The 26,191-nt window shown below is 43.0% G+C and overlaps 1 protein-coding gene across 2 annotated transcripts in view; it reads left to right on the top strand.

The window, feature by feature from the left end:
* The window catches only part of LOC137370113 (dual specificity calcium/calmodulin-dependent 3',5'-cyclic nucleotide phosphodiesterase 1A-like), a 537,696-nt gene extending 516,454 nt beyond the window's left edge, over window positions 1–21,242 (top strand). Inside the window, exon 16 of one of the 2 annotated variants that reach the window (XM_068032286.1) lies at window positions 19,553–21,242. In XM_068032286.1, coding sequence (XP_067888387.1) covers window positions 19,553–19,569 — 17 coding nt within the window. In that variant the 3' untranslated portion in view covers window positions 19,570–21,242. Of the gene's footprint in view, window positions 1–10,196; window positions 12,399–19,552 lie in introns of those variants that run through there. The other variant, XM_068032285.1, reaches the window with a different exon arrangement.
* Window positions 21,243–26,191: the final 4,949 nt, after the last annotated feature.

Below are 26,191 nucleotides of genomic sequence, written 5' to 3'. Positions count from 1 at the left end.
AAACTTATTCACCGCACTTTATGTATTTACATACATGCATTCTGAACTTGTCTTTTTATTTATTGTAATCCTTCTTAGTCTGGTCCTGTCTAATATGGTACAACTTGCTTCTCCAGTACTATGCAACACTCTCATTCCTTTATGCTCCTTATTCCTCTTTTCTACTTCCATATGTTGATGCCCATCCCCTGCCAATTTAATTTAAACCCTCCGCGACCACACTAGTGAATCTCCCCGCGATGACATTGGTCCCAGTCCTGTTGAGGTGCAGCCCGTATCATTTGAATAGGTGCCTCCTGCCCCAGAACTGGTCCTAAAGCCCTAAAAATCAAAAGCACTCCCTGCTGCGCCATGCCTTAAGTCACACATTGATCCTCACTATCTTCCTATTTCTACTGTCACTAGTGCATGGCACTGGAAGTAATCCAGAGATTACTACCTTCGAGTTCCTACATTTTAACTTACTCCCTATCTTATTAAAGTATGACTGTAGGACCTCAGTAGCTGCCTTCTGTATATCATTGGTACTGCTGTGTACCATAACCTCTGGCTGACTCCCTTCCCCCTACAGAATATTCTGCACTGTCTCTTTGATGTCCTTTACCCTAGCACCAGGGAGGCAATACCATGCGGGACTCATGATAACAACTGCATTTCTACGCTTTGCTATTACCCTCTGGGCAGTCCCTGCCCATTGGTGCCATGGTCCAGACTGCACTTCTTCAAGGTGTCATCACACTCAGCAATCTCCAAAGCTGAGTACCGGTTTGAGAGTGGCATACACCTCAAAGACTCCTGCACTTTGTGCCTCTTTCCTACTCTTTCGGATGGACACCGATCTATTATTCTGAACTCTGCCTGTGGGATGGCTACCTCTTGGAACGTGCAATGTAGGAAAATCTCATCCAACCTGATGCTCCGCAATGACTCCAGCTGCCTCGCAAACTCAGAAATCCTGACCTCGAGCTCAAGCAGCTGGAGATACTTCCTATATACCTGGTCTCACAAGTAACAGATCTCAGCTGCCATCCATGATTTAAAAAAAATTTACCCTCTTTTAGTAAATGGTTAGTACCTTGTTTAAGCTATTAGTTTTAATTAATGCCTCTAGACCTGAGCTCTTAAGCTTTGCTGTCTCCCACTCTCTATCTCTCAGACCACTTCTTGTTTTTTTCTAAAATACCAGAATATCACCTCTTTCCTCACTGCACTGAATTTCCTCACTCACCAAATTCCCTGAGTTTAGAACTCTGTAGAATCTACTCCATAGAACTGGACTCCATGTGTTAGCAAAAGTCTTCAGTATTCATTTATTTATTTATCACTTCATTTATTATCAACAGTGCATTAATCTTAAACACCCTGAGCAACCATGCAAAATAATGCACGTTAGCCATCCATCAAAAATTACTGTGCTTGGATTTAATGAGAAATCATAAACGTATCCTTTTCACTTTACAGTTTTGTCCTTATTAAAAAGAAGCAATAGAAAAACATTTCGACATTCTGACTCCTACAGAAAATAACCTCTACCACCTCAAGCTTCCACTCAACTATCAAACCACCCTACATGTTAGCAGAAGATATGCTAGAGGTTGTCACAATGCATTACTTTTTTCAGAATGTGGCCCTCCCTGATTTCCTCAAGGAAGCAATTAAGGTCGACAGATAGTTTGTGTGTGACAAAGTGTATTTCCTGTTCACATGAATAATGCCCCCATTGAAAGCAGCGCAAACAGCAGCACAGGAATGCTTCAACGAAGCACACGCCTCCACAATATTAATAATTGAGAGTATCATCAGGGTCATAAAGGAAGACTTTTGCTGCCCAAAAAGATGAGAAGGGGTTCTGCAATATTCTCCAGATCATGTGTCATACATAGTTGAAGTCTTTTGTGCCTGGCAGAACTTCACTATACAGAATGGGCTGGAGAGGTGGCTCTAGGTGCTTTGAAAGCAGAATTACATGGAGGTGAGCATCACAGTGACCTGCCCTCAGAGGACTACTCAGTGATTACTGCAAGGGGCATTAGAACACATCTCAGCTTCTGTGTAACACAATCGACCTTTGACACCAAAGCCTTACCTCTTCTCCCAAATTTCAATTTTTAAAATTCTTTCATGGGGTTTGGGCTCATAAAAAGGCAGACAATTTTTGGCCATCCCTAATTTAGAGTCAGAGAGACATAGAGTTGTACAGCATAGAAACAGGCCCTTTGGCCCACTGCGTCCATGCCGACCATAATGCCCATCCATCCTAATCCCACCTGCCTGCATTAATTCCATATCCCACTATACCTTGCTCATTCAAGTATCTGTCCAGATGCCTCTTAAATGTCGCTACTGTTCCGGCCTCTACCACCTCCTCAGGCAGCTCATTCCAGATACCCACTATTCTTTGTGTGAAAAATTTAACCCTTTGATCCCCTTTAAACCTCCTCCCTCTCACCTTAAATCTATTCCCTCTAGTTTTAGTCACCCCTACCATGGGAAACAGACTCTGGGAATCTACCCTATCTATGCCTCTCATAATTTTATATACCTCTATCATGTCCCCTCTCAGCCTCCTTCGCTCCAGGGAAAACAGACCCAGCCTATCCAATCTCTCTTTATAACTCAAGCCCTCCAAATCAGGCAACATCCTTGTGAATCTTTTCTGCACCCTCTCTAGCTTAATCACATCTTTCCTGTAGTGCAGCGACCAGAACTGCACACAATACTCCAAATGCGGCCTAACCAACGTTAATGTACAACTGTAACATGACGTCCCAACACTTGTACTCAATGTCTCGGCCAGTGAAGGCAAGCATGCCATGAGCCTTCTTCATCACCCTGTCTACCTGTGTTGCCACTTTCAGGGAACTATGTACTTGTACCCCAAGGTCTCTCTGCTCAACAACACTCCCCAAGGCCCTGCTATTCACTGTATATGTCCTGCCCTGGTTTAACTTCCCAAAATGCATCACTTCACACTTGTCTGTGTTAAATTCCATTTGCCAATCCCTTGCTCACTTTCCCAGTTGATCTATATCCTGTTGTAACCTTAGACAACCTTCTTCACTGTCCACTATACCACCAATTTTGGTGTCATCTGCAAACGTACTAATCATGCCCCTTACATTCGCATCCAAGTCATTAATATATATGACAAACAACAGAGGGCCCAGCACCGATCCCTGCGGCACACCACTGGTCACCGGCCTCCAATCTGAAAAACAACCCTCCACTACCACCCTCTGCCTCCTATCACCAAGCCAATTTTGTATCCAATTTTCTGGCTCATCCTGGATCCCATGTGTTGAACCTTCTGGACCAGCCTAACATGCGGGACCTTGTCAAAGGCCTTGCTAAAGTCCATGTAGATAACGTCCATCGCCCTGCCCTCATCAATCCTCTTGGTCACCTCCTCGAAAAACTCTGTCAAATTCGTGAGACATGATTTCCCACGCACAAAGCCATGTTGACTATCCCTAATCAGACCATGCGTTTCCAGATGCATATAAATCCTGTCTCTCAGAATCCCTTCCAATAACTTTCCCACCACTGATGTAAGGCTCACCGGCCTGTAGTTCCCTGGCTTATCCCTGCTGCCCTTCTTAAATAAAGGCACAACATTAACTATCCTCCAGTCTTCCGGTACCTCACCCATGGCTAACGATGATACAAAAATCTCTGCCAGGGTCCCAGCAATCTCCTTCCTTGCTTCCTATAGCTTCCTAGGATACACCTGGTCAGGCCCTGGGGATTTATCCACCTTAATGTGCTTCAAAACCTCCAACACCTCTTTTGTAATGTTGATATGCTCCAGGATATCGGTGTTCCCTCCCTTGAACTCACTAGCTTCCATGACCTTGTCCATGGTAAATACGGACAAGAAATATTCATTTAAGACCTCGCCCATTTCCCGTAGCTCCACACATAGGTTGCCACACTGATCTTTAAGGGGACCTATTCTCTCTCTAGCTACCCTTTTACTCTTACTATACTTATAGAATCTTTTAGGATTCTCCTTTATCTTATCTGCCAGGGAAATCTCATGGCCCCTTTTTGCCCTCCTAATTTCCTTAAGTGTAGTCCTACATCCCCTATACTCCTCGAGGGACTCGCTCGATTCCAGCTGCCTATACCTGACATATGCCTTTGTCCTGTCCAGACCCTCAATATCCCTCGTCAACCAAGGTTCCCTAAACTGGCCAGCCTTGCCCTTCCATCTAATAGGAACATTCCGGCCCTGAACTCTTCCCATCTCACTTTTAAAAGCCTCCCACTTTCCAGACGTCCCTTTACCTGTAAACAGCCTCTCCCATTCAACTTCTGAGAGTTCCTGTCTGATGCCATCAAAATTAGCCTTCCCCCAAGTTAGGACTTCAACCTGAGAACCAGTCCTATCCTTTTCAATAACTATCTTGAAGCTAATAGAGTATGGTCACTGGTCCCAAAATGCTCCCCCACTGACACATCAACCACCTGCCCATCCTCATTTCCTAAGAGGAGGTCGAGTGTAACCCCTTCTCTAGTAGGGCCATCCACATCCTGCTTCAGAAAACTATCCTGGACACACTTAACAAATTCTTCCCCAACTGATCCCTTAGCACTAAGGCAGTCCCAGTCAATATTATGGAAGTTAAAATCACCTACTATTACAACCCTATAATTCCTACACCTATCTGTGATGTCCTTACATATATGCTCCTCCACTTCCCTCTGACTATTGGGGGGCCTATAGTATAATCCCATCAAAGTGATCACCCCTTTCTTATTTCTAAGTTCTACCCATATGGCCTCGCTGGACGTTCCCCTCGGGATATCCTCTCTAAGTACTGCCGTGATGTCCTCCCTAATCAATAGTGCAACTCCCCCTCCTCTCTTACCTCCACCTCTGTCATGCCGGAAAGATCGGTACCCCGGAACATTGAGCTGCCAGTCCTGCCCATCCCTCAACCACATTTCCATAATAGCAATAATATCACAATCCCATGTACCGATCCATGCTCTGAGTTCATCTGCCTTACCTGTAAGAATTCATGCATTAAAGTAAATGCAGTTTAGCTGACCAGACCTTCCATGCTCCCTGTCTTACCCCTGCCAGGCCTGCCTACTGGACTTGCTTGCTTTAACCTCAACATTTGCCTCAACTATCTCATCTGAGAGACTACTACTTTGGGTCCCACCCCACTGCAAGACTAGTTTTAACCCTCCCGAGTAGTACTAGCAAACCTCCCCACAAGGATATTGGTCCCCCTCCAGTTTCGATGCAACCCGTCCTTCTTGTACAGGTCACCTCTGCACCAGAAGAGATCCCAATGATCCAAGTAGCTGAAGCCCTCCCGCCTACACCAGCTCTTCAGCCACGCATTCATTTTCCTAATCCTCCTATTCCTACCCTCACTAGCACGTGGCACAGGGAGTAATCCTGAGATTACAACCCTAGAGGTCCTGCTTTTTAACCTTCTGCCTAACTCCCTATATTCACTTTGCAGGACCTCATCTCTTTTCTTGCCTGTGTCGTCAGTACCAATATGGACCACGACCTCCGGCTGCTCTCCCTCCCCTTTCAGAATGTCCTGCAGCCGTTCCGAGATATCCTTGACCCGAGTACCAGGGAGGCAACATACCATTTTGGAGTCTTGTTTGCGGCCACAGAAACACCTATCTGCACCCCTTACGATAGAATCCCCTATCACTCTAGCTCTTCCAACACTTTTCCTCCCCTGCTGTGCAGTAGAGCCCTCCGTGGTGCCACGAACTTGGCTATTTTTGCTTTCCCCTGGGAGGTCATCCCCCCCAACAGTATCCAAAGCGGTAAATCTGTTTGAGAGGGAGATGGCCACAGGGGACTCCTGCACTACCTGCCTGCGCCTACTGCTCCGTCTGGTGGTCACCCATCTCTTTTCTGCCTGTGCAGCCATTACCTGCGGTGTGACCACCTCACTAAACGTGCTATCCACGACGTCCTCAGCATCGCGGATGCTCCACAGTGAATCCACCCGCAGCTCCAGCTCCGTAATGCGAGTGGGGTGAGCTGCCTTTTTGAACCACTGCAATCCATCTGGTGCAGGTGTATACACACAGTGCTGTTGGGGAGGGAGTTCCAGGAGTTTGACCCAGAATCTGTGAAGGAATGGCAGATGGTGGCGTTCCCATGCATCTGCTATCCTTATTCTTCAAGGTGGAAGAGGTTGCGCATTTGGAAGGTGCTGTTGAAGGAGGTGTGGTGAGTTGCTGCAGTGCATCTTGTAATGGTACACACTGCTGCTACTGTGCGTTGGTGGTAGAAGGAGGGAATGTTCAAGCGGGTTTCTTTGTCCTGGATGGTGTCGAGCTTCTTGAGTGTAGTTGGAGCTGCACTCATCCAGGCAAGTGGAGAGTATTCCATCACACTCCTGACTTGTGCCTTGTAGATGGTGGACAGGCATTGGGGAGTCAGGAGGTGGGTTATTCACCACAGAATTCCCAGCTTCTGACTTGCTTTTGTAGTCATTGTCCAGTTCAGTTTCTGGTCAATGGTAACCCCCAAAATGTTGATAGTGGGGGATTTAGCGATGGTAATGCCATTGAATATCAAAGAGAGATGGTTAGATTCTCTCTTCTTTGAGATTGTCATTGTCTGGCACTTGTGTGGTGCAAACGTTACTTGCCACTTATCAGCCCAAGCCTGAATGTTGTCTAGGTCTTGCTGCATATGGACATGAACTGCTTCAGAACCTGAGGAGTTGCGAATGGTGCTGAACATTGTACATTCATCAGCGAACATTCCCACTTCTGACCTAATGATGGAGGAAAGGTCATTGATGAAGCAGCTCAAGATGGTTGAGCCTAGGACACTTCTGTGAGGAACTCCTGCAGCAATGTCCTGGGGCTGAGATGATTGTCCTCCAACAACCAAAAACATCTTCCTTTGTGCTAGGTATGACTCCAATCATTGGAGAGTTTTCCCCTTCATTCCCATTGATTTCAGTTTGGCTATGGCCCCTTGATGCCACACTAGGTCAAATGCTGCCTTGATATCCAGGGCAATCACTCTCACATCACCAGGCGGTGATCAGTTGGATGTTTCCTTGTCCATGTTTGACTTGATGCCATGAGACTTCATGGGGTCTGGAGTTTGAAGGCCCTTCATGGGTCGTTCCCTCAATTCGTTACCTATCCTACAACATGACTTCACATTAGCCCTCTTTGTACATGACTGTTACGACTAGGTGAGAAAGAGGTCTAGGGGTTCCCTTTCAGCCTTCATCTGGTCTGACTGTAACAGGGTTTAATTTTAAACACTCTGTTTTTAGCTCCCCCTTGGTGAATCCTTGTTCACCACTTTCCAATTATAAGGCAAAGAAACCAGCACAAAAAGGCTTTCGCTTCGCAGGTTTAAAGGAGAAAAGTTGAAATTTATTAAACTTAAACTCTAATTCGGTTAACGCTTACAGATACATGGCGCACCCACGCTAGCATGCATACACGATACACATATGCAAATAGAGACAGAAAAGAGCAGAAGAAAAATAAAGTGGAAAGGTTTGAGGCAATATCTGAAGAGTTTTTGCTACGGTTCTTCGAGCTCACTGTAGAGTCCTTGATTGTAGGTAGATCTTGCTTTTGGTTGGGGCCCAGTATTCTTCTTAAATGTTGTTCGCTGTAGGAGACTTTTCTCTCTTGGAGTTCATGTGTCTTCAGTGGATTCAGAAGCTTCTGAGTAAGAGATGGGAGCAGACAAAGGGATCTTCTCAGTCCAGGAGCAAACAGACCCTCTCCCTGAGTTCAAACTGTTTGCACAATTCAGAAAAACGAGGTTGCCAAGCAGGTTAGCCATGTGACTATTTGGTCTGACCACATCTTGGATTACAGCAGTCTCTGGAATGCTCCTCTTACACACAATACCTGATGATCAAGGTACTTTGTGGGTTGAATGTGTCCTTTGTCCTTCCAATCACTGTCTGTTAACATGCAAATGTATTTTCCAGCCACAGCTGATCTGTTTAACAAATCCTTTCTTCACTCCAGCAACCATTTAAAATCAATGTTTATGACCAAATTAATGTGCCTCATTCTTGGCAGGTGGGGGCCTAGCATGACAATGACCTTGCCAGTAATCACACCAGATTGGATAAATCGGCAACAAATAATTGCACCCTTTTCCATTTGATTCTAACCTCCATGAATTTAAAATAATCACAATGCATGTGTACCATCTATTTTATTACAGTGAACACAAATTAATCTGTTTTTTATAACACCAGGCTTCCCTGGGTGGTTATATGAGCCTATCTTTCACTGGTTCTACAGTTTTTCCTTGCTGCAGCCTGAGGGCCAATATCACCAGAGGTGTTTCGCTACTCATGCTGTATAAAAGAGTCATGGGATTGAGATGGCCCTGTTCTCGCAGCAGCTAGTTTCAGGGTGGGGCAACACTACTAGCTGCATCTCTGGAGCTTCTTCCTGGGTAACCTGGTGTTGCTTCCTATCTTCAACTTGCTTGGCATTCTCTGGCAGCAAAGGTCTTTTTTTATTCCTTCACACCATGAAGGAGAGACCAGCATTTATTGCCCATCACCAGTTGCCCTTGAGAAGATGATGGTGAGCAGCCTTCTTGAGCTGCCACAGTCTATGTAGTATAGGTTTAGATCTTTTCGTGGTGGTATCATACAACTGAATGGCTTGTTAGGACATTTCAGGGGGAAATTGAGAGTCAACCACATTGCTCTTGTGTTAGTTACTCTTGAAAAGTGGTACAAAAACAATTTGAGATATCCAGTTAAGCTATCTGACAAACAAGTAAGTGAACCAAATACTGTTCCCTACTTATATACTGCCCTCCCTGACTATTGCTACAATCTTTAACTAGAACTGGCATTTTTAAATTCTGCGATCTAATTTCCATGCTACTGAGTACATTATTCCACATTTTATAATGTCATATAATACAAAAGGAGAGAATTCAGACAGTCCATTGTGCCTGTGCCGGCTCTCTGAAAGAGCTACAAGTTAATCCCATGACCCTGCTCTTTCCCCATATTCTTGAAGTTCTTTCCTTGTGAAGTATATATCCAATTCCCTTTTGAAAGTTACTATTAAATCTGCTTCCATCATCTGTTTAAGCAGTGCGTTCCAGATCTTAACAACTCAGTGAGTATTCTCATCTTCCCCTGTTTTGTTTGCCAATTATTTTGTATCTGTGTCTTTTGTTTACTGATCCTCCTGCTTGTGGAAACAGTTTCTCCATATTTACTTTATCAAAATCCCTTATAGTTTTAAACACCTCCATTAAATTTTCCCCTTTGCTCTAAAGAGATTAATCCCAGATTGTATTGTCTCCAGATAATTGAAACCCCTTATCTTTGTATGATTCTGATAAATCTGCTCTGCACCCTCTCCAAGACCTTGACAACCTTTCTAAATTGGTTCTATGCCAATCATTATGCCAATGGATATATATATATATATATATATATACATATATATATGAGCTGATCCAGGAAATTCTGGTGTATATATTTCTTCTGACTATCAATAGGCATTGCTGTTTTTGCATGGCTGTAAATGTATGGCAACTCACCATGTGGAAAATTCAGTCATTATGAAATTAGTATTTGCTCCAACTCACTGTGAGCAATGTCACAGGATATTCAGCAACATATAATTTAAATTGCAATACTTCTTATACTGACTGAATCTAAGTGATATTATTCAAATTAATTGGGCTTTTTCTAAAAGGACAATGGCATAATGATCTTTTTTGAAACAGCTGTTCTTCCTGAACAGAGGGCATTGTTGGAATTTTTAAAGTTATTCAAACAGCTTTGATCAATATGTTCATTTATATGTAAATTTATTCATTAATCTGAAAATAATGGGATATAAGAGGTGATTCTAGACTCTAGCGCATCCAATGGAAAGCAATGATTGCAGGAAGTACATCTAAGGGTATCGCTATAATGGTAGAAAATCACTCCCTGTGCCATTTCCCAAAATGCATTTGCATTAGAAATAACTCCCATTGTCAATTAATGTTTAGCTTACCAGTCTCAGCTAACTTATATCCAGGGCTGCCTCGGATGTTCTGCACATAACTTTCTTACATCCAGATTCCCTCAAGCTGAGAATCATAGTATTAACTTGTTGCTGCATTCCTTCCCTCTCAGCTGCTCTCACCTAGGACTGGAATAAGACACTGACAGGCATTTTGTTTCTTTCTCTTGCAGGGGCAGAAGTACAGCCTGACCCTGGAAACTAGTCCCATCATGCTAGCTCAGCTTCTTCATTTTTTCTACAAGGACCAACCCACAGGGAAAGGCTTGAACAGTGTTTCAAGTGCTGACTCTTCTCATTGGCCAGTTTACAAAAGACTAAAAACTATAGGCACTGGTTCTTTTATTGGCTTATGCTCTTCATTTCTTGTTTTAAAATTACCTTTTGTTTTGCACAGGTGGAGAATTCTTGGAGTTTTTACTTTTAACAAATATTGGCCCAGAGGCCTTCTATAATAAGAAGAGGCATTGTACAGCATAATCCTAACAGGGGGATCTGAGGCCTTATAAATAAATGCTCTAAAACTGTACAACAAATATTTGTTGAGGGACTTCTTGCTACGATGACACAAGAGTGGAAGCACAGATGTCATCAAGTGACATTTTTATTATTTTCAGTCATGCTTTTTTTTGCATCCGACCCTCAAATTTCATTAAACTGCTACTGTAAGACATGCCATTTAATGAAAGCTTTTAATTAAGCCTTTGTTTATCCAACAACACCAATAATTTGCCACCTCGTTATGCAGTCAGTGCAGTTTGATTCATTCTGTTGACTTGTGTGATTCTACTGAACCCTTCTCCAATCTGATTGATGTGGTCTCTCTGCCAGTAAAACTGCTACCTACATATCTGCTCCATCACCAAGATGGCCTACCTTCATCTCCGATTCCACCTCTGTTTATGTGCTGCTGAAACCCCCATCCATGCAATCACTCCTTCATTGGTGCCCATGCCTTAAGCTGCCTAGGCCTAAAGCTCTGGAATTCCCTCCCTAAACTTCTTCACCTCTTTACCTCTCTTTCCTCCTTTAAAGTGCTCTTTAAAATCTACCTTTTCGATCAATCTCTTGGTCATCTATCTTAATATCTATTTATGCAGCTCAATGTCAAATTTTATTTGATGTCGCTTCTACGAAATGACGGGATGTTTTACCACGTTAAAGGCACTATATAAATGCAAGTTGTTGTTCATGGTGATTGTGCTCTAGAGCCACCACATCTTCACATCTTCTGTCAGAAAGAAATATGCAGTATCAAATCTATTATTTATTTTAACATTATCTATATTACAGCAGTAGAGGTTTACATTAATTTCTACATTTCCAATTTTACAAAGTGTTTAAATAAATATGGTAGGTATTGAATAGTGTCCAATAGTAATGGCAGTCAATTTTCAACCAGGCAGGCTTTCAAAAATGTTTTATTTATATCTGAATCAGCAGGCAGGAATAAATCAATATTAGATGAACAAGTTGGCATATTGCACACCCTAATCTGTCACTGGCCTGGTCACCTCAGATCATACTATTCCAAACAAGTGAATTATTGATTCATTTGAAACATTGCCATATTAGCAAGTGCCCGAGTTGTACATGTTGTTTTATGTGCCTTCAAGGATTTCCTGGATAAAAGCAGTCATAGAAGTCTAAAAGCAGTGGACAGTATTATAATCCAGACTTGTGAAAGCTTTTGTCTTTGTGTATTGCATCGACCTATCATGGAACATTGGGGGCGATCTGTAAAAATTAAATCCTTGTTCCTTTAATGTGCAAAAAGCTCAAATTGCTGATGCTAACAGATGTTATCATTGAGGATTTATCCATCAATTAGTCAACAGAACCAAGAGTAGCCCTTTTCAAACCTCCCCAGATTTCAAACTGGATGAACCAGGAAATAAGATAACTAAAATAAAAACAGGAAATGCAGGAAACACTCAGCAAGTCTGTGGAGAAAGTCTTAAGAAATATAAGCTCAGTTGGACTGAGTTTCTGGGCTTGGAGGGCTGCATTGCTGGTGATCTAGTGGCCCTTAGGGCTGTAAGTTGCACTCTCCGACTATCATTCTCCTCATTATCAGTAGTACCACAATCCCAGTCACACAGGTACACTTACTTGAATGAATATCTGACAGAAGAGGTCACAATAATTAAAATAGTTCTATCAGAGTCAGTTTTTCACACTAATCTTTTGCCAGAACTAACTTTTTAAATTTTGGAGTGACCCAACTGTACTTTTTTTCTACCTGTTGATATTTGAGCATTTTGCTGGCTTCAGGAATTATTCTCGGTTTCTTCCATTCCTTGATTCCAACAAACACAGAATCTACCCGAAATTGCAAACTATTCCCAATGTAGAGAAGGGTTTATAAACATCAATCAGCAATACAAGCAAATTTGTTCAGTTAATACTTGAGCTTTACCTAAACCTTTAATTTACTGCAATACTGCAGTTTGACCATTGGGTTTGCATCCTTCCATCAATGAAAGATGATGGACACGCAGCAAACACTTCATTTAGGTGGGGTGTCTTCTCTTGGTGTCTTCTTTTGATGGCTGTGAAGGCCAATCCTTGAGAGGCAGGTTCTGCCACAAGTGCTGCACTTGAAACTGCCAAGTGACACTGTGAGTTGCTGTTTTTGATGTTGACACCTGTTGCCAAGCTGCAGTAGCAATTGGCCATCATGTCATCGTGGTAGTGCACACCAGTCCACAGGATGTGTCGCCATTTCTCTGTTTCTCCAGATAGTGACTCCCATGTGCGATAGTCGATATTTAGGGCCTTCATGTCCCGCTTGCAAGCACCCTTGAAGCTAAGCTTTGGGCACCCCACTGATCGTCTAGCCCCGGCTGCCTCATCGTAGAGAAGGTCCTTGGGTTATGCGACGATCTTCCATCCTGCAGACATGTCCAAACAACCGAAGCTGGCTCTGTTTGATTAGTGCCAACACACTTGGGAGGTCTGCCTTTGAGAGGACTGCCATTTTGTCCTGCCAGGATATACCCATAATGCACTGCAGACAGCGAAGATGGAAATTATTGAGCTTCTTTTCCTGGTACCTGTAAGTCGCCCATATTTCACAGCAATGCAGCAACATGCTGAGAAGATAGGCCTTATAAACCATCAGCTTGGTCCTAAGGATCAGCTTGGTGTTATCCCATGTGTGTTTTGTAAGTTGGCCAAAGGTGGTAGCTGCTTTCCCTATGTGTATATCAAGCTCTGCATCAAGGGACAGATTGTCTGTCACCATGGACCCAAGGTAGCAGAATTTGCTAACCTCTTCCAGTGGGGTGTTATTTAGTGTGATCAGGGGAGAAGATGCAACACCTTGTCCCATGACCACAGTTTTCTTGATGCTTGTAGTCAAGAAGAACAAATTACAGACATGGGAAAGACGGTCCATGAGTCTTTGTAGCTGAGTTTCCATGTGACCGACTAGTGCAGCATCATCAGTGTAGAGGAGTTCTCTGATCAAGACGTGATATGTTTTTGTCTTCGCTTTTAGCCTTGATAGATTGTAGAGCTTGCCGTATGACCTAGTGTGCAAGTAGACTTCTTCCATGTCTGCAGGGAAGGCAAAGGTCAGGACCATGGAGAAGAAAATACCAAACAGAGTGGGGACTAGGACACAACCATGTTTCACTCTATTCTTCATTCCAAAACTGTCAGAAGTGGAGCCATCTAAATGTACAGTGCAGTGCATGTTGTCATGGAAGGAGCAGATGAGACTGAGGAGCTTCGGTGGACAGCCAGTTTTTCCCAAAATCTTTTCGAGCCCTGTTCTGCTGATGGTTTCGAATGCTTTAGTGAGATCTACGAAAATAAGGTAAAGGGGTATACTCTGTTCCCTACACTTCTCTTGCAGCTGGCGTATGAGAAGATCATGTCCCCAGTAGATCTGCCAACACAGAAACTGCATTGTGCTTCCAGGTACACTCCATCTTTGGTGTAAATGGAGTCTTTTTAAGTATGACCCTAGCAAAAGCCTTTCCTGTGATGCTAAGGAGTGAGATACTCCTGTAGTTGTTGCAGTCTCCTCTGTCGCCTTTGTTTTTGTATAGTGTGATGATTTTGGCATCACGCATCTCCTGTGGAACAGCGCCTACTTTCCAGCAGAGAAGGAGAAGGTCATAAAGGTGTGGCAATAGTTGGGACTTGCCCTGCTTGAAGCGATCAGCTGGGATTCCGTCCTTCCCGGATGCCCTTCTGTTATTTAAGTGGTCTATGGCCTTCTCGAGCCCCAGAGATGAGAGTTCTTCATCTAACTCATCCATGACAAGAAGTTACGGAAGAAAGTCAAGTGCAGACTGGGAGATGTCCCACTCACAGGAGTACAGCTCACAGTAGTGTTCAGCCCAACGGGACATCTGTTTACTTCTGTTGGTGAGTACTTCACCATCTGCCAACTTCAGGGGAGCAACTTTGGTGATGGGGCGGCCAAGTGCCCATTTGATCCCTTCGTACATAGCTTGTAGATTTCCTTTGTCACATGCAGTTTGATCGAGGTTTAGATTAATCATAATGAAATATTGATGTTTCAATGCCATCTAATTAGTTGGCTTTATAGCACCACAGGATAGAAATTCCACTCTGTAATGCTTATATTTGAAGCCTCAATGTACTCATATGACAATGCTATGTTTTTGTTTTTAAGTTGGTTAATCCCTCCTTTTGCAATAATAGCACCCAAATGAATATGGTACAATGACTACAACTTGCATTTATATAGCAACTTTAATGTAGAAAAAAATTTCAAAATGCTTCACATGATCGTTTTCAAACAATATTTTACACTGAGCCACATAGTGAGAGATTAGGAGGTGACTGAAAGCTTAGTCGAATAAGTTGGGTTTATAGGAGAGAGGCCCCTAGGAGGAGTAAAGAATAAAAAGAGGAACAAAGAAGTGATAGGCTCGGATCAAATGTTTTAAGCACTCATAAGTAATTTTGCTGATCAGACTTCCTATCCTCAGATCTCTGTGCTAAGATTATACCTTTACTTAATGTTCAGTGTATACGGCATAATCTTCTGATTTTGTTCGTGTGGCAGGCAGCCTCGCTGGTGAGAAACATTTATTTGAAATATTAATTAATGATTGAAAAATCATACCAGTTGTGCATCTGAGTTTCCAAGTGTAAGAAACTCCTCATCATGAGAAGGAAATTAAAAAATTACACTTCTAAATTTTTCATAAGAAGTGATTGGAAAAAGTCTTGTTTTTAAAAATAGTTTGGGTCATTCTTCAGTTGGTAACGAATGTAGCTGTAAATTGATTAGCACAGCCTGAATGGTTCTTGTTTTGGGATTGTGAAGGAGTCTCATGGTGGAACTGTGTTTTCTCAGCGGTAAGATCTGCTGAATCTTCGTTACTAGAGGCAAAATTATTTGTAACATAAGGGGACAGGATTATCTTTACAAGTGGTTGTGTTTGCAGAATGTGAGAAGTTACCAGAATGTAAAGATAGATTCACTGCAAGTACAACAAACGTGCTGAGCATTGATGTAGCTGTCATTTTGGAATCTTTACCATCTTTCTCAGGCTTAATAAAGAATATTTTGTGCTACTGCTGAAGCACAGCCTAAGGTAGTTGTGTAAAATATAGGGCAGATTTCCTTTTATTGCACCTGGGCCTATGGCACTGTATGGAGAACAAAACTGGGTGGGGAAGAGCACACTTTGAGATCATCCGCTTTGGACAGAAGATAAATGTGAGAAACTAGGAACTGTGGCAGAGCAAAGAGATTTTGAAGTCCAACTGCACAAATCATCGAAAGGGTACAAAAAAACAATCTAAGAGGTGTATGGAATGTTGGCTTCAGTTGCAGAGACCACATCTGAGGTACTGCATTCAGTTCTGGCCACCTCATCTCAGGAAGGATATAATGGATATATTAGCATTGAAGGGGGTGCAGTACAGATTCACCAAAATGATACCAGGGATGAGAGGAAGTGTCAGGAAGTATCTAAGCATGATACTTCAGCCATCATGGTGCAGGGCAGGCTTGTGGGCCAACTGGTCTTTTCCTGCCCATCAGTTTTGCATGTTGTATTTGAGGTTAAATTATGAGGATAGGTTGCACATGTTTGCTAGTATTCCCTTGCTTATAGTAGAGGGGCAGTCCTATAAAGGTGTTTAAAATGTTTGATAGAATAAATACAGAGAAATTATAGAATAAATACAGAGAAATTATTTCCTCTAGTGGGGAAATCAAGAGCAAGGAGACATAATCCTAAAATTAGTTAGGTCATTCAAGAGTGAAATCAGGAAGCACTATTTTCACACAAAGGGTAGTAGAAATCTGGAATTCTCTCCCCAAAAGCTGCGGATGTGAGGACAATTGGATTTTTTAAGACAAAGATTAATAGATTTTTATTAGTTAAGCATATCAGGGAACATGGAGCAAAGGCGGGTGAATGGAGATGAGGTAGAGATCAACAATGATCTAATTGAATGGTGGAAACAGGCTCAAGGGACTAAATGGGCTACTGCTGTTCTTAATGCTCCTATTTGCCAGATTTTCCACCCATTAATTTAGATGGACAGAAGATTGAACATCCATTGCACGCAACTTTCCCCTGTATATGCTTTCACGCTAAAAATTCATTACTGAAATAATGACAATTTAACTAGCAGTCAACATCATAATCACATCAAATAAACTAAGTAAATGTGACAGGGGCAGACTGAGTAAATTGAACTATCTGGAAAGATTATCTGATAGATCCACTGAACAAATAGAAGGATACAACATATATTTTGTTATGCAATTTCTCCCTCTCATATAGATGTTTTTACTATTCATAATTATTATAGAATTTATTTCCAGGATTTATTTTGACTTATTTCTTTGAATCTTCCTCAACTTGTCACTGGGCAAGTGTTAAAGTAAAGCAGTAAATTGCCGACCTTTGTAATCATTTGGAACAAGCACTTTTTTGTCATTGGACAAAGCAATCTTTTTATTTCACACATTCCTTTGAACAAATGGAGTTGAACAATCACATTTAAAAGAACCCTTTCCTCCTCCGGTCTGTGCCTGAAAGGAGCCAGGGCTTTCATGTTAATTTAGTCACTTATCCAATGAGTACCTTGGGGTACTGTAGTTAACTGTCTCAGTCTGTCATTTGCCAAGGGTGCTTGTTTACTTATAATATATGTGGTGTATTGTTTGTATCAATTGTCAATGTTAATTACTGTATGCTATTGTACCTACCTACACTGCTTCATATAATAGATGCAAACTATTACATTGTATAATGTGTTTCAGAGCAATCAGAGCTTATCGTTAACCATTGATTAATGTGCACCACTTTGTGATGTCCAGATGATTTGTTTACATTGTTCGTCTGTCGCTTCCACTAACTGTTGCCCTTTAAACTAATGAAATGATTAGCTTGTGTTGCTAGAGATGGGCCTTTGCAAGACCCCTCTATGTTTTCTGCCATAATTTTGCTATTAAACTCTTAAAACGCAATACTAGAAAGTTACAGAAGCTGAACACAGGCGAGCAATTACACAGGATTGCACTTTGTTTCATGTTTAGTGGCTTTTGTTTATGTGTTTTAGTGTTCATTGTAAGGGACAGGATGGCTAAACATTATAAGTGTAATTTGGGGGCCCAGTGGAATCACAACTAAAAGTAATTTTGAAAGTCATATGATTTGGGGACTGCATTGTGGAAGAAATGTTCTTTGTAAAGCTCTACAGTGGTTACCTGTGTGGAAGCAAATGGACATAGAGTCATGGAGTCATAGCACAGAATCCAGTTCTAAGGCATACTTCTTCTACAGAGGACTAAACATGGGGAATTACGTGAGTGAGCGAAAAAGTACTTTTCTGGTATTTTAAAAAACTAGGAGCTGTCTGAGAGAAGGAGCAGGAGGCAGCAATACCTGAGAGCTGAATTCTAGAGGCATTAATTAAAATTAAACAAGGTACTAATTAGACTCTAAAAGAAGGAATAAAGATTTTTCTTTTTAGATCATGGATGGACAGCTGAGACCTGTTGCTTGCAATTCCTGTGTCATGTGGGAACTTAAGGACTCTTCATCTGCCTTGGGGACCTCATGTGTAGGAAGTGTCACCAGTTTCTTGAAGTTAAGCTCAGGGTTTCCGAGCATGAGGGGCAGATGAAGCCACTGTAGAAAATCAGGGAGGTTGAGAGTTTCTTGAATCTTACGTTACAGGAGGTGACCACTGTTGTGTGATTGCCTTTATGAGTGATGTCGCTTTAAGATCTTAGCATGCTAATGAGCGACGTGCCAGGATGCAGTCATGTGACATGGAGCCAGAGGCACTTTGTAACTGTAACAGCTAGAGGCAGGTCCTGTAAATAGTTAGCTCTACTGTATATAATAGTTAGCTGTAATAAACCTGTTTTGAGATCTTCAACCAACTGGATTCCATGCAGCTCATTTATGTTGCATCAGACAACATAAAAAGAACTCATTACATGGTGGCAGCTCCTCATTACATGGTGGCAGCTTCAAGCGCGGTCATCTCAGACACATTCAGTGCTATATTCAGTCTACTCGGTGCATCTGAAGAAATCATTTCTGACAATGGACCACAGTATAAGAGCAAACCTTTCAGAGATATGTGCGCCAAATGGGGCATAAACCATGTGACGTCTTCACTACATTACCCTAGTGCCGAGCGAATGGTCCGTAGAGTCAAAGTACTTATCCTAAATTAAAAGTAAAATACTGCAGATGCTGGAAATCAGTTCTGATGAAAGGTCACACACCTGAAACATTAACTCTGCTTCTCTCTCCACAGATGCTGCCTCACCTGCTGAATAATTCCAGCACTTTCTGTTTTTATTTCATATTGAGAGAGTAATTAGCAAAGCATGTGGGACCTTGGGCTTCATAAATAAAGGTATTGGGTAGAAAAGCAGGGAAGTTATGCTGAATCTGTATAAAGTCCTGGTTAGGCAACAAAAAGAGTATTGAATCCAGTTCAGGTCACCACACTTTAGGATTGATGTGCAGATCCTTGACAGGGTGCAGAGGAGATTTACCAGAATGGTTCCAGGGATCAAGGAATTTAGCTACAAGATTAGGCTGGAGAAGCTGAGGTTGTCCTTCTAGGAGCAAAGGAGATCGAGGGGAAATCAGATAGAGATGTACAAGATTATGACAGGTTTATATCAGATAGACAAAGAAAAGCTGTTCACATTAGCTGATGGTACAGGGACATAGATTTAAGGTTTTGAACAAAACATAGAGGGGATTGTGAGGAATAACTTTTTTATGCAGCAAATGGTAATAACCTGAAACTCACTGCCTACGTGGGTGGTGAAAGGGGAGATGAGCAATTATTTCAAATGGAAATTGGATGAGCACTTGAAGGAAATAAACTTTCAGGGCTACAGGGACAGGGAGGGGGAATGAGACTCACAGGATTACTCTACAGAGAGCCAGCATGGACTCGATGGGCTGAATGGCCTCCTTCTGTGTCATAATGACTCTATGACTCTATGTAATGAAACTGTTTGGATAATTGTTTGTACCCCAATTCTTAATAGAACATCGCTGCTCCTAAATGAACATGGGGGCTGAAGAAACAATTCTTTCTTACATATTGGTGGACACATCAGTATCCAGTGAGACGTCTTCAATGTCAGCAACTGTTGTTGGTCTCTGCTCCCTCTGATATGTGTAATAATTGTGTCTGGGTGGACGGATTAATGGTTGCTCTGCTAGTTTACTTTGGCATGCAGTAAGAGGTGGTCATTTACATCTCTGAACAGATGGCCATGGTAGGGGTACATTAGTCTCAGTGCAGAAGTAACAGTTTTGCTAATTAAAATGTTAATATATTTTAGTTCTATGAGGTGTGGGTACGATAAATGTGTGGATATTGCATAATGTATTTCCGTTATCACTCCAGAAAATGCAGGAAGTGGAATGTTTCAAACAGGTGTTGATGTGCTAATATTGCACTGGAATAGTTTTAATATGAGAGTATGGTTTAGATTATTAACTTTATGACTTAGTTCCAAACAAGCCATGAGAAAATTGCTGTTTGACAAATGGGTCACTGTCTATCCACCATGTGGGCAGTGTGCGTGCAAAAACAGCAAATGCCAATAGCTGTCTGATGAAAGCCTTCAAAAACAACACAAGGGAATGTTTTATATGAGCATGAGATTTAGTGATGGGTCTGCAAATGAACACAATCCAATTATACAAATCCATCTTTCAGGGAAAGCAATTCAGGCTGTACCTTATTGAGAATAGGACTGCAATTTGAATTTTAATTGAAAATTATAGAGCAGTGCAAGGTGGCAATCCATTCAGTAACAAAGTGTAAGAACAATATTCCACTGTACAGGAAAGTCTGATGTGATCTTTGTGTGGTAGCAACTTCAGTTGTTACTTATGCAGCAATCTGTTCTTAACATCCGAGTATGTTAAGGGTGCAGCATTTGCCGATTTAGTTGCTAGGTTTTTACATAATGAACTATTTTTATATAATTAAATTAATAGTCTATGCTGGGTATATTCTGCATTTTGATATCATCGCAATGTTCTCATCATGTAATTAGATCTTATCTTCTGTTCAACACTCAACCTCTATTGAATTAATTTTATCTGTGGAACCTGTTATTAGGCACATAATTGCTTCATGTTTAGGGAAGTGCAAAGGGAGTGGTTTAGAATCTTGCTGAAATACACAAATCGTTCATCTGTATGTAAAAAATGGCAGTGTTTGTGGCTTCAGCACCTAACATAAAAGGAATGCTGATAAGGGCAACTGAATGAGCAGCTGCCTGAAGTAACCAACGGGCACATTAATATATCATAGCCTGTATGTTACGTGTGCTTGAAATATTGAGGGTCTTCTGTACGCACTTCTGGATACAGTGACTTAATGTTTGCATTTTTCTCTCTCTTGGGCATGTCTAAATCGGCAGCCCGATATGCAATGTTAGCTTTTTGTAATTCACCTGGAACACTTGTGAATAGTCTCCACAAAGTGATTCGTAAGGCTGGTGAGAAATATATTCCTTGGCTGTGTAAACCTGTACATTGTGCTCAATGGTTAACATACGTAGACAAGTTCTCAATTACTCAACGTCACACTGAGTGGAAATGCAGTGTACAAATTAAACCCAGATGTTCATTTCTGTTTCATATATTTTCATTTTGTGTGTCACAATTGTGTAATTTCAATATTGTTTTACATTTCACTTTGTAATGTAAGGTGAATGCATTTCTTTTGTCATACTGCTGCTGCAATATGTAATGTGAAAATAAACATTGAGAAAAATGTCTGCAGTAATGTTATTTATTTGACTTAATTGTCTCACAAGTTGTGACATGTAGTTCTGAAATAGAAATAGTTCAGAAGGTGATCTGTATAAAACCTGTACATCTCTCATGACATTTCTCTTGTGGCATTTCTCATGGCAAATCAGAGATCAACTGTTGCTGGAATGTGGGGTTTGGGGCATGTAGTCACAGAAACAATTTAGAAAGAAAGTATGAGAGATCTGCTCAGAGACAGTGAATTGATTGTTTCCTGGAAAATAGTTTCTTTTTTCCTTATCCAGTGCAGATAAATGAAATAAAAATCTGTTTGCCTCAGTTATGTAAATAAATTAGTGTAATATGGGAGAAAGGTAGCTCAGGGAAAATCAGTGGTCTGGAGAAGAAAAGATAACTCAAAACCTTGCAGATGATTTACATGTGGCCTCACTCATTCGGCAGGCAGTGTGTGGTTTGAGGGGGGCGGGGGGGTTGGTGATGGCTAATTAGAGGCCCATCTATGAAAGCTGACCTGTAATTCACCTTTTTTCTGATGGGGACAATGTAGAGGGAGCTTTACTTTGTATCTAGCCCCCGTACTGTACCTGCCCTGGGAGTGTTTGACAGGGACAGTGTAGATGTAGTTTTTTTTAAAATTTATTTTTTATTTAGAGATACAGCACTGAAACAGGCCCTTCGGCCCACAGAATCTGTGCCGACCAACAACCACCCATTTATACTAATCCTACATTAACTCCATATTCTCTACCACATCCCCACCATTCTCCTACCACCTACCTACACTAGGGCCAATTTACAATGGCCAATTTATCTATCAACCTGCAAGTCTTTGGAGGTGGGAGGAAACCGGAGCACCCGGCGGAAACCCACGCAGACACAGGGAGAACTTGCAAACTCCGCACAGGCAGTACCCAGAACTGAACCTGGGTCGCTGCACACCCGTTTTTTTTCTCTTTTTTTCTTTTTTTCTAACCCTGTGCTGTACCTGGCCTGGGAGTGTTTGATGGGGACAGTGTAGATGGAGCTGTAATTCACCTGTAGAGAGGATGAACAAGATAAGTGGCAAGAAGACAAAGACCAGGCAATGGCTGATGGGATTTTTCTGGAGACATGGAGGAGGGGGGAAGTTTTAAACTGTCAAGATGAGTGAGTTTTTGGCTGCGATTTTACAAGCCCCACGTGATGGGATCGGATGCAGGGGTGGGGGGGGCATGGAGAATCGCGATGGGTGGTGGGGAGGCGGCGGAGTGGAGGGTCTGTCGCCTCCCCATTGCCCTCTGATCTTCTGAGGGGAGGGATAGGCAATGACAGCCTTCTCACCCAGAGGCAAGTTGAGGTCCTTAAGTGGCCTATTAAGGGCCAGTTAAAGGCCTTTTCCTGCTGCCGCTGAGATCTTACCAGTGGCTGGGAGGTTTCCGCCGCATGGGGAGGATGCCTTGTAAAATGAGGCACCCTCCCTGTGGGCTTGGGGGGGTGGGTCCTTCCTTCATGGGCAATTTGTTGCCCATAGAGGACCCTCATCGGGACCCCCCTCGCCCTGGACCACAGACAAGACAACCCCCACCCCCGGACCCCGCCTCACCTACCCCTTCTCTGGGGTTCCAGCGCTGGGCCTGAATCCGAGGCCTTTGCAGTACCGACAGTGGCTATCGCTCCCGGTGGTGCTGCCGAGACTGCTGAGTTGCCGACACTGTTATTGTCCAGCAGCTCTTGGAATCTTTAAAGGAACGGGGATCCTGTCTCCTAAAACTTTGACAAAAACGACCGGAGGATTGCTCCAGGTGGGTGGGGGGTGGGGGGGTTGCTGCGTGGGATGGTGGCGGTGCGTTGGGGTGGGTTGTTGGTGGAGAAAGACAGAGGCAGGGCTCGCCCTGCCTTTACAGCCCAGTGCCGGGAGCCCCGTCTCCAGCACAAAATCTAGTCCTTTGTGTGGGTGGAAGGTTACAACAGCTGAGACTGCTGGTGTGTCGGGAAGCTAGCAAGAGGCCACTGATTTCCACCTATTACCCAAGCACATTCTTCAACATGCGGCCAACTCCTGTGGGACAGGCAGATCTGCCATTTTAAATATGTTAGATGTTCATTAACTGTTGTCTTAACCAGGATCCTAACTTTAACTCTGTGTGCATTGGTTTTCTGGACTTCGTGGAACTCGCCAGGTAAAACAAGGTGAGAGGACAGTGGGAATTGATGGGGCTGAGCAATTGACGGGCAAGAAAGGCGTTAAATACTGAGATCTGACAGCTGTTTCCTTGCCTAAGTAAAAGGCTTTTGCTCACATGATTTGTTCTGAAATTGTGTTTTCACTGTTGTGGATGTGATTTCAATATTTCGGAGGTTATTTCTGTTGCCTTGAAATTTTTTGCCTTTGTAGCACAGGAGCTGCTTACCTTGCACCTCCAATGAGGAACATGAGGAGCCGCAGAGCAACACCAGCAGGGGAAGCAGCAGCCTTCTCCTCAACCACCTGCTGTTGCACAGGGCAGAGGGGATGAGCACAGAGCTCCAGCTTGAAAGAGGCGATAGCAAACACAGGGTTTACAGGCAGAGAATAAGCTTCCTGGAGATGACTAAGTACCAACAGTGCCTCAGAGGCTCAGATTTTCCCATCAGCTGGCTTTTGCATCCTCCTGGAAGAAGACCACCTACAAGTGGACGAGATGGGCACACATTGTTGTTGGTGATCAAAGCCATCACAGCCCTTATTTTCTTACTTAGCTCCTTCCATAGATGTGCTGGTGACATTTGTAGAATTCACAATATGCTGCCTACAAGTGTATTTCACAGCTCACCAATGCCATGTTTGCCAGGGTTGACACTTAAGTGTACTTCGCTACTGATGGGGCCAGTCAAATGAGAGGATGCTCAAATTTCCTACACTGGTTGGATTCCCACAGGTCCAGGCTCCCCTTGATCACCCAGCAGTATTCATCAACTAGAAGGAATTCCACTCTACCAATGTTCAGATGAACTGCAATGCCAAAAAGATCATCATGCATGTCTGTGCAAGAAACCTGGGGAAATGCCATAATATGCTCATCTTGCACTAGATAAGTCTGAAATTTTGCACTTCGAGGCAGAGTTAACAGATGGCTCCTTGAAGACAAGGGCTCCTCTCTAAAGATGTAGCTGATTGACACCTGTGAGGAGCCCAAGCACAGATACCCCAAGAAAGATACAACAGAAGCCACATGGGCACAAGTGTTGTCATTGAGCAAACAATCGGGATGCTGAAGATGCGATTCAGATCTGGGAGCACTCTTCAGTATCCACAAGCAAGGGTTTCTGGAATGGTGCTAATCTGCTGCACCTTGCACAACATTGGACAGCAGCTCCAGTGGGAAGTAGGTGATGAGCGCTCTGTATCTTTGGATGAGGAGGAGGAGGAAGTGAAGGAACAGCAGGAGGAGGGGGTGCCTGATGTGGCAAGGGCACCTGATGCCTGGGATGCCCAGAGTAGATTGATTCAGACACACTTCAGTTAATCTGAGGCAGTGCATCCATTTAGCACACCAATTTTAAATCCACTATATGTCACCCCCCACCAGAGCCCCTAGCACAAATCACAAGCAACAATTCAACATTCTCACAGACCACCACTACTTGTCCTGAACTCATGTCATGCCATTCTTCACAAGATAGAAGATTACTAGGAAGGCAGCAGGCAAAAATGGGGAGGATGGAACAATGGAACTTTTATGGCTCATAAACGTGAAACAGAAATGTAACAATTTAACTCTTTGTTAAACACCCAAGTGAATACCCTTGTGCAACTACAAATCCTTTCCCTTCCTTTTTCTACTCCTACAGCCCTTGTTGCTTCAGCAGAGCTAGAGGCAGGCTCCTCTCGTCCCTACTCTGACTGCTCAGATGCTCTTGGGCTGATGCGCTCTGAGTTTTGGAGCCTGTAAGGGACACGCCAAAGACTGCCCCACCTACATCCGCACAGGGACAGACTCAGAATCAGGGCAAGAGGCAGCATGCGAGGCTTTGATTGGGTGGGGTGGGGGAGGGGCAAGGGGACAGGAGTGGACACTTTGAGCAAAATCCCCACGTCCTTGTGTCCTTTCTCCATCTTCCCTCTCATGGCCCACTTGCACTTCCCTGCTAGCCAAGGACTAAAGAGCACGTTGCTCTTTAAAAACAGAAGTTTTTTTTTATTCATTCATGGGATGTGGGCATCGCTGGCTGGGCCAGCTTTTATTGCCTATCCCTAATTGCCCTTGAGAAGGTGGTGGTAAGCCGGCTTCTTGAACTGCTGCAGTCCATGTGGTGTAGGTGCACCCACAGTGCTGTTAGGAAGGGAGTTCCAGGATTTTGACCCAGCGACAGTGAAGGAAGCTTATCTGCTGCTGCCACCCCTATCCCTGCCTCTGTTACCTCTAGACTTGATTATTCCAATGCATTCCTGGCCAACTGCCCACATTCTACCCTCTGTAAACTTGAGGTCATCAAAACTCTTCTGCCCATATCCTTATTCACACCAAGTCCTATTTCACCATCACTCCTGTGCTCACTGATTTACATTGGCTCACAGTTAAGCAACGCCTCGATTTTAAAATTCCCATCCTTGTTTTCAGGTCCCTCCATGGCCTCACCCCTACCTATCTCGGTAATTGCCAGCCCCACAATCCTCCTAGATATCTGCGCCCTTCTAAATCTGGCATCTTGAGCATCCCCAATTTTAATTGCTCCACCATTAGTGTCCATGCCTTCAACTGCCTAGGGCTCAAGCTCTGGAATTCCTTCCCTAAACCTCTCCGACTCTCTACCTCCCATTCCTTCTTTAAGATACTTTGTAAAACCTACCTCTTTCTTTAAATGTAGGGTTGGAAGGAGCACACCTCCTCCGGGCTACACATTTGGGTAAGTAAATTTGAAACACTAACTAT

Source organism: Heterodontus francisci, chromosome 5 (assembly GCF_036365525.1).
Source record: "Heterodontus francisci isolate sHetFra1 chromosome 5, sHetFra1.hap1, whole genome shotgun sequence".
Taxonomy (NCBI): domain Eukaryota; kingdom Metazoa; phylum Chordata; class Chondrichthyes; order Heterodontiformes; family Heterodontidae; genus Heterodontus; species Heterodontus francisci.
Note: the sequence above shows the minus strand (reverse complement) of the source record. Positions and strands in the feature narration are given on the sequence as shown.